The sequence below is a fragment of the Aedes albopictus genome, chromosome 1 (assembly GCF_035046485.1).
Source record: "Aedes albopictus strain Foshan chromosome 1, AalbF5, whole genome shotgun sequence".
Classification (NCBI taxonomy): domain Eukaryota; kingdom Metazoa; phylum Arthropoda; class Insecta; order Diptera; family Culicidae; genus Aedes; species Aedes albopictus.
The window spans coordinates 323,046,332-323,055,805 of NC_085136.1; the positions used below are offsets into that span (position 1 = coordinate 323,046,332).

General features: G+C 37.8%; 1 protein-coding gene across 1 annotated transcript; it reads right to left on the reverse strand.

The window, feature by feature from the left end:
- Positions 1–8,046: 8,046 nt before the first annotated feature.
- Positions 8,047–9,270, reverse strand: LOC109414894 (TP53-regulated inhibitor of apoptosis 1). Its single transcript, XM_019688738.3, has 2 exons — positions 8,971–9,270; positions 8,047–8,670 (listed from the first exon to the last, which is right to left on the reverse strand). Exons 1-2 carry the CDS (start codon positions 9,115–9,117, stop codon positions 8,566–8,568), a joined length of 252 nt encoding a protein of 83 aa, XP_019544283.1. The 5' UTR covers positions 9,118–9,270; the 3' UTR covers positions 8,047–8,565.
- Positions 9,271–9,474: the final 204 nt, after the last annotated feature.

Genomic DNA, 9,474 nt, shown 5'->3' on the forward strand with positions numbered 1-9,474 from the left:
TTTTGTTACTGTTATAGTCATTTTGTTTAATGACCATTGGGCGCGCAGTTTATTGATATCCGCTTATTAGGCCTACATTATCACATGTTAAACATCAAATATGTTCATTTTTATTTTTCAGTGCTAGAATATAGACATTGACTGATACACTGTCATGAAAAAATAGTCATATATATCCCATATTTAGCGTGTAATAGTGCCTTGAACTTTTCGCATTTTTTCCTGCCGCACCCTGTATTTATTTATTTACATATAATCCATCTAGCTTGAAAGTCTTAATGAATAAAAAACCCAACTCAACACAGTAACATTTACAATAAGGACGAACGATTAATCTTATTTTTAAAGTTTTTCGACGATTCATAAAATTCAAAAAGATCCTCAACCAACGTGAATGTTCTTGGGTCATCTTCGACATCGGATCGTTAAACCATCGTTGTTCGGTGAAACCTGGCCGACAATAATTACCGTTGCCGGAGAGATCGCTGAATAGCACGGGTGTCTGGTGAACCAGGGAAACATCGACATACGGCACCGGTCATGGGTGGATCATCAACAGCTGGTGGATCATCGAATAGGAAACGCTATCCGGGTGAGAAATTTCCAATCTTTGTTATACTGAAGAATTAGTTGAGTGGATAATATCTCTTGATTTCCCGGGGCTCGACGACTGCGCTTCTAGTTCTTTAACAGTTTATGCTGACCTGCTTGCTTACGCATAATGTTTTGATGTTTAGGTAGTGCCGCTCCGCTCAGGCGTTGGATTTTCTGTGGGAGCAGGCGGGTAAGCGTGGGCAGTGTTGCGAATACTCACTAGCAAAAAATTATACTCACTTTCTTCTATCTCAGTCCAGAAGCATGCTATCAAAAAATGATGTTTGAAGGGGTTTTAGATTGTAGTTTGATTTAAAAGTTTGCCGAATAAAGTAAAGATCGCAAACGCATACCAAAACCGTGAGAGAGCTGTGAGTGCAAGGTGAGTATAAATTACATGAATTTTACTCACCTCGTACTCACAGCTCTCTCACAACTTTGGTATGCGTCTGCGACATTTACTTTATTCGGCAAACTTTTAGATTAAACAACAATCTAAAAGCCCTTCTAACATCATTTTTTGATAGCATGCTTCTGGACTGAGATAGAAGCAAATGAGTATCACTCTTGCAAGTGAGTATTCGCAACACTGAGCGTGGGTTTTGTGCAGAAGTCCTTGGAGTTTGCTGACCATTCGTATTAACCTTTCTCTCCGAATCGAGCGTTCGATGGTTTCATGATGAAAATATGATTTTGAAGACTGCCTTGAAGACTGTTCGATGGGTATGATGGGGGAACGGATTTTGCAGATGGCGGCAGATTAGAGTGGCCATGTTGCATGTAACTAGGTGAATCTATTAGTCTCATTACAGCAATAATTCTCAGGTGGTAATTAGCCTGTGTATGTTGACAGCATTCTTTTGTTTCTTGACTTTTACTGCGACTCCCGTTTTGGTGCTATCCTGCTCACTCTCACGGGGATTTTGAACACAGTACTCGAGTACGTTGTTATCGCTGGCGTGGGCAGCTTTTTGGTGGTATACCAGTTGTTTTATGTGATTTATGGAAATCATAGCATTCAAACTTGAATTTCGATCTGGCTGTTTCCAGAATGAAATATTTGATCATAGCAGGATAAATATTTCACACAATTTGTTCTATTTTCGCGTTCTGTTTTATTGTTTACTACTTATAAACGTTTTAATCCTGGAGGATTCAGGTAAATATACTATTACATATAGGAGGATTCAGGAAAATCTATAATTTTTCCTTTTCTATTTTAGATGTGAAAACGCACACTCAAAGAGGATCAAGTTGGGAAAGGAACCTGGCATCAACCAAAAATATTTTGTGCACCTAAACGTTGACCAAACGATTCCTTTGAACTTTACCCTTCCACTAACACCCAAATTCCCGTGACGCCTAGGCCTGAAAGAATATAGAGGTCTCTATGTACTTTCATACAGTGTTGGTAAACTCACACTCAAAGCACACTCATGAACCGCTCCTACGTGAGCAAACTCGCACGCGATTCTGAATCGTTTTCTCACGCGCGAGAATTTCATGCAAAATCTCGCACTCACGAGTCAAGCGCCGAAATCTCGTTCGCTTGTAAAACGAATCCAAATCATTTTGAACGGCATTCAATGATGTTGTACGCTAGATTAGCTTTTGTTCTATCATACAATCCTAAAAACTTCGATGTAAACATTAAGAACACCAAGAAATAAAGGAATGAGTGAAATCATCAGTCAACTCATGCATGATTTTTTCGGCGGTGAGTTTGGCGAGTCAAGAATCGCGCGTGAAACAACTCAACCATGAGATTTGAGAATTTGAGTTTTTACCAACACTGCTTTCATAGGTGTTCAACTATTCTTCCTTTCCCATCCCTCAGCTGTCGCAAGGACGTGGCCAGGACAGCACTCGACCGTTGGAGGATTGCGTCAATCTTGTCTAAAAGTCAGAGATTAGTCACAAATCTTTGTGCTTTGGTAACAGACAGGAAGGATGCAACCCTCATAACAGCGATCCAGGACTGTACCACCTACGAATTTGTGCGACTTGCTTAATGCTAATGCTAATGCTAATGCTAATTTTAGTTGAAAACATTCTTACCAACATTTTTGGAAGTTGGTTTTACGTCAAAAATACCTGCCCTATACAAGTTCGGAAACGAATAATTTTTTGTTGTAATGACGTGTTATGTTAAACATCAGTAGAACATATTTTTCATGGTCATGTTAGTTTTTCGTTGAAAGTACACTCAAGGTACTAGTATTTGCATCTCTTGAATTAATGTTTATTCTTGTGTTTAATGTTATGATCTCAACACTTTATCATCGCAATGGAATTTTACTTTTTGGCGATATGCTTTCCTACTCCAATATTGGCTGTAAATAATGTATAATGTCATTTTTGGTTCACGATTACTGATAAAACTAAGCACTTGGTAGCCTGGAAAGTTGTTACTATGTACATGTTGGTATATGATCGATGATGGGAAATCAATCAAACTATTTTGAAAACATAATAATCAGCTTCTCATTCACTCGCGGTTGTTTATTTGATTAAGTTCGTGTACTTACTTGAAATATACTCTCGTTTCGTTATAGATTCAACGATAAACGAAACTATGCTCTAAAAACCAAATCCCCAGGAGTGTCAATTGGTATGTTTGTTTTGATTTAACTAGCTACATGTCTTGTAATATTATGATCGAAAATAAGTAAACAATACCTTATCACAACTTTTTCGGCTTGATGTTATTTCAAGGTAATTTGACAACAAATAAAGTAATATGTTATTAGGATGTTTGATAGATGTAGTTTCAACACACTACAGACATCACATTTCATTAGCAAAGCATGATCAAATTCAAGATACAGTGCCTACTAAAAAAACATTTTGCTTTATTATTAGAAAGATAAAATTTGGAAGTTATTGGTATGCTCTATAATAAAAACTATAACATAATAAATATATGTTTGGAATATATTTTTGAATACACATTTTTTTTTGACGGCACTGTATTAGTATGCCACCATGTTGCCTTCAAGTAATCTCGATTGAAAAGTATTCCCAAAGCACAAAGAACTTACGGAATATTTATATTAATAAATATCAGATTGAAAGCGCATGAAATTATGGTGTATGAAAACGTTTATTTCATCATAAATCTGTGTCCGCACAAAAGATTCGGTCATGCTACTGGACAATCACTATATGATTATTTAATATTTCAAAGCCATTAAAAAGTGGCAAAACAATGTTTAGCCATCATCATTTCGTAAGGGAGGAGCTGAAAGTAGAAAAGTTGTTTTTTTTTTTGGAGCTGTCAAATATAATCGAATGGTAACCATTTGGTTTATAGCTTACTTTCTGCTAACATGATCGCAACAAGAAAGTATTTGCGAAGTTGTTGGATAGTTCTGAAATACATAATATGATGTTCTGGCGATGTATCGAAAAACATCTTCAATAACATCACAGATGTTGTATGACCCGCCATTTTTTTGCGCTTTTTCGGTGGTATAAGTGTATGGATTTAATCAAATATGTAGCCGAATATGTAGCCGAATTTAATCAAATATGTAGACTACAAATAACTTATCTTCAGTCTAGCCTTCTCCAATTTCCAAATGCACAACAGAATTGTTTAAAAATCTCTCCGGCAATGACGAATTTCTGCAATATTGAGAAACTATAATTTAGCAAGTAAACACATCACATATCACAAAGTTCCCGATGCAGGAGTGAGTTTCGTTTGACGGCGTAAATCACGAAGCCGGGGACCTTCACTCCCGGCTTCATACGGCTAACGAAATATCTGAAATACCTACCAATTACATGAATTTCTGCTTATATTAGTATCCTGGGAAGCAACCCAGCGAGCTACGGCCTCATCCGGACCTTGGAATTAGTTTTGCGCTCGGAGAAATCTAAGGGAAAACCGTTTCGCTATAATCTGGGTTTCATTTTTTTTTCTAATTCAAACAAAACCAAAACATTGCTCCTGTCATATGAGATATCGCAGAACACCTTTACTCAGCTTCATCCAACGTTACCAAAAATAACGATAAAGGAGTATCGTGACTAATCTGTGTGCTTCGATATCAATAGGCAAAGTTACGTTGATATCGAAAATTGAATATTTTCCGATAAATGTTCATGAAGAAAACCAAAGGTTCAGCGACAACATGAAATTTAACGAAATTAAATTACGTTTCGGTATAGATTTATATCTTATCACCGATAAAGGACATATTTCATGTTTGTTTATCGATCGATGACGTTGTTTGAATATATGTAACGTAATAATCAGTAAAGAATAGTCGACATTAATCTTTATATTTTGATAAAGATCTTTAAAGAAGTTTGTGAAATGGTGACCGGGGTTTTTCGTATTCTTGGCCTAACATGAGTATTTGTATGAAGCGTGTATTTTATATGTACCTAAACTAAAAGCATCAACATCATCGTGCTTATGATTCTACCATGAGCAGTGAACAAAACAGAAATCAGCGCAAAGGCAACCAGTTCAATATAGTAAAATAGAATGCATTTAGGCGCTGTTTAAAGTGTAAGTGCAGCTGCCATAGGGCACGTTCGGTGATGTACTAAATTTGTAGTAATGAGCCGAAATTTTACATGGTGAGAAGGTCAATTCTCCGTTTCTGCAATGAAATGGTGCAAAAAGGAAGCTTCTTCAAAAAAAAAAAAAAACTTTGGAGACTTCTCCATGAAGTTCTGCAGGGATTTCTGCCAAGTTTCGTTAAGAACTTCTACAAACTATTTCAGGGTTTGTTCTGGGAATTCCTCAAGGAATTTTTACAGGTATTTCGTTGGCAAATCGTTTAAGGATTCTCCCAGGAATACTTTTGAAATCGTATCGGGCAGATTACCACAAATTCTTTCAAAAATTCGCCCTCGATTCCTCCAAGAAATATTTGTTACGAGATTTCCTTCAGAAACTATTTCAGGTGTAGAGACGAATGCCCCATTGGTAAAGTCTATCTAAACAAAAAAAAAACTATTTCAGGAATGCCTCTAGGACTTCCGTCACAGATTTTTTGTGGATTGCTTCGCACCTTGTCTTGGAGATTTACGGAGAAACTCCTGGGATCCTTCCAGTTAATTTTTCTGGAATCCGTTCAGAATGGGCTTCAGGAATTCTTTCGTGAATTCTGGGCAAGAACAAACCTGGAGTGATGCTAAACCTGGCCGTGTAAGTTCTTCCAGAATCAATTTAGGGGTTCATGTGCCACTTGCTTCAGGTGTTCCTGAAAGAAATTCCGGTCAAGGTTCCGCCAGGATTTTTAAAGCATGTTCTATCCAGCAATTTCTTCACAAGTTCCTTCAAGGTTTTTAAGGAATTCCTTCTGAATGTTTTCCACGGGTGCCTCCAGAAATTCTCTCAAGGATACACACAAAAGTTTCTTCTTGATTTGTCAGGAAATTCTCCTGTGGGTTTCTTCAAAAAAATCTTCAGAGGTTCCTTCAGCAGTTCCTATAAAAATGTTGTTGAGGGTTTCTTCAGGAAATATTGAAAAAATCTCCTAGAAATTTAAAAAAAACTTTTTCCATTAGTGTAATTAGGAATTCCCGATGAATAACATCTCGAAATTTCACTAGGACTTCACGTGAAACCTCTCTGGTCTTCAATTTATAATATATTATTATTTTTTATTGATAAATCTTTTACAGAATTTTGTGATCGAGTTTGTGAAGCAAACCTGAAAACAATTTTCGGAGATTCTTTTGGGGAATTGCCTGTGGGAATATCTGCAGAAGTTCTTTTTCGGGGTGTAACATACTGTACTGGAACAAAGCCCGCTTCTCAGTTAAGTGTTCTACAAATAATTTCACGGCTATTACTGTGAGCTTGCGTGTTTATATCATGTGGTAGGCTAGAAGATATTTCATGAGCAAGAATGTCTAGATAATTTTTATTTCAATAAGTTCCTGGGCCTACCGGGAATCGAACTTATCATCTTCCACACATCAAATCATTTTTGAAAAAAAAAACATTCAAAATCTATGTGGAAACTCTTGAGAAAATTTGTAGATAAATCCGTGCGAAATTCACGGAGGAATTTCTGGACAAATTCATGGAGGAATTTTTTGACGAGTCCCTGGAGGAATTCCTGCAGGAATGCCTAGAACAATTTCCGAAGAAACCCTTGTTGAAATTCTTTGAGGAATTTCTGGAGGGATTCCTGGAGGAATGCCTAAGAAAAATTCTGGTAGAACTCCTTAAGGAATTGCTGGAGGAAATCATGAAAGTGTTCTTGGAGGAATTTCTAGAAAAGTTTACGGAGAAATAACTGGAGAAACTGTGGTGGAATTTTAAGAGAATTACGTGAAAGGATTCCAAAAGAAATTCTTTGGGTAATTTCATGAGAAAACACAGGGAGAATTTCTGAATAATTTTTGGGAAAAGTACTTAAGGTTATTTCAATTTTTTGAGAATTTTCTGGAGGAATTCCAGGGTGATTTTCTGGAGGAAATACTGGTGGAATTCATGACGAAATTTCTTGAGAATTTTCTGAAAAATCCTGGAGGAGCTACTGTAGGAATTGCTTTAAGAATTTCCGTAGATATTTTTGAAAAAAAAGAAGTCCAGGAATTCCTGGAGGAGCATTTGAAGGAATCCCTGGAGAAGTTCATGGATGAATTTATCAAGAAATTTCTGGAAAAATTCAGGAGAGAATTTTCGTAGGATTTTTTCGTAAAATTGCTGGAAAATTTTATGGAGGAATTTCTGGAGGAATCCTTGGGAATCCACGAGGTATTTCTGGAAAAAATCTTGGAGGCATTTCTGGAAGAGTTTGTGTTGGAATTCATGAATGAATTTCTGAAGGAACTCCTGCAGCAATTCCTGAAGGGATTCCTTAAGGAATTTCTGGAGAAAATTTTGAAAAAAATCTTAGAAGAATTCCTAGAGAAACACTTGAAGGAAATCATAGAATGAAGGCATTTCTGGAGAAATTCTTGTGAGATTTTTTTTCGTAGGAATTTCTTGTAGAATCACTGGAAGAATTCATGGAGGAATCTCTGGTAGATTTCCTGCATGAAATCCTCGAGAATTTGAGGAAAAAACTCCTGGAGGAATTTCTGCAGAAACTACTGGAGTAATTTCGGAAGAAATTCTTGAGTGAATTTCTAGAGGGAATCCTTAAGGAGTTTTGGAGAAATTCCCGGGGGACTTTCTGGAGGAAATCCTGAATTATTTTTGAAGAAATTCCGCCTTAACTTCCGTGTAGGTTACAGCCATCAGCTGTGGGGTAAACAACCATTTTACTCGACGCACCAAAATCCTAACAACTCAAACGTGAAATCTATGCTACTGTGCTTCAGTAAACCCTGCTGTATATATCAGTGAAGAACACTTACCTGCTGTAGGTCATCAAATGTGATATAAATTTCGTGCATAGTGGCCTCTGAGGAATTTGTTCTAATTCCGAGCACAAAATATCTCAAGGATGTGATATGCACATAATATCAAACCCATTTATTGTGTTTCATTATGTATTGATTTATTAGTAACTCCTAAGGAGTTAAGTAATTGTACTCAACAGCAAGAGAATAAGCATAATCATAAAAACTGATTAAAGCCGTCGAACAACTCCAAATGACACAGTGGATATTCTCCTAACTTAGTTGTTTTTATTTGCTTTGATTTACTAAAACTTACTTTTATTATCATAACATTTTACTTTCGACTAGATAGAGTGGCTCCGAAGTGCACCGTTCTCCCTCATTTTCATGAAAACTCAAAAAAGAACAACATGAAAATATAGTTGGAAAGCGTGGCTTCCGAGTTCAGCTATTGCATGCGAACGGTGCATATAATATCACCCGCATCCGATTCGCGCCTAGCACCACCATCAATGTGTGTGGAATTGATTTGATTTCATCATACGTCATACGTCTCTCCCATCATCGTTCACAGTTCAGTCAGTTGCGGTCGTAGTGTGCTCCTGGTTTTCAATGGCCAGTGGTGATGCTGCCGAGCGACACAGATCAGGGTCAGCTGGAACCGCCGCTCTTCGGAGGAACTTTTTGCTCCTTCTCGGAGCCCAGGTAGTCACTTTCAATTTCCTTGAACTCGATCTGCTGTGCTTTCATTGCGTCCTGGGATGAGAGATGAACAAAGAATGTTTACTTCAGGCTGGGAGCACTGCTCGCAGAAATTTATCTCAACAATCCGCTCGCCCCTCACTCAACACACCCACACAACGATAAACATCATCGGACCATGCTTTCCGATGACATAACAAATTACAAGGGTCATCTGTCAAATTTACATGAATCGATGCACTTCAATCAATAACCATGAATTTAACATCAAAACTGAATGATCAAGTCGCAAAAACATCACACTGCACGAATTTCATCACCCAACAAACACATTACACCATCATCCCACATTACCTTCACGCACTGCTGGTACACCCGGAACAGCGGCGCACACACCGAATCGTCGGCATCACCCTTCAGAAAGCGCTCGGAAAACCACTGATTGAAGCAGGTATCGTACTTCTTTTTCAACTCGGTACAATTCTCACCGATGCTGTTCATCGTTCCGCTGCCACTTGAATCGAGAAAAACTAAGTTTTCTTTCTAATTAGCCGGAAAATTTGCCCTGACTTTCGCGTACGATTTGCGTGTTTTGATTATGCGAATGGCTCTAGTGGCAGTGTTGGTGTTGCTGGTCGTACGCACCACGCCAGTATCTACCATCACATCACAGCAGGCCAAGCTGTCAGCTGCGTCACTGTCCGCGAGTAGCATGGCGGGATTCAGGAGTTCGCTCGGAGAGAGCTGGGAGAGCGGGATTGAGCACTCTCGTGCGTTTTTCGAATTTCTTTTGTGAAAGCCACGTGATGTTTCAAAATTAAATTATTGAACTTAAATGATTTTATTAGTTAAACAGTG

What these genes read in the sequence shown, in the direction of transcription:
- LOC109414894 (XM_019688738.3), bottom strand. Translation starts at nt 9,117, where the DNA reads ATGAACAGCATCGGTGAGAATTGTACCGAGTTGAAAAAGAAGTACGAT. An exon ending in TGTACCAGCAGTGCGTGAAG is followed by an intron (nt 8,671 to 8,970) that starts GTAATGTGGGAT and finishes CTCTCATCCCAG; the next exon opens with GACGCAATGAAAGCACAGCA.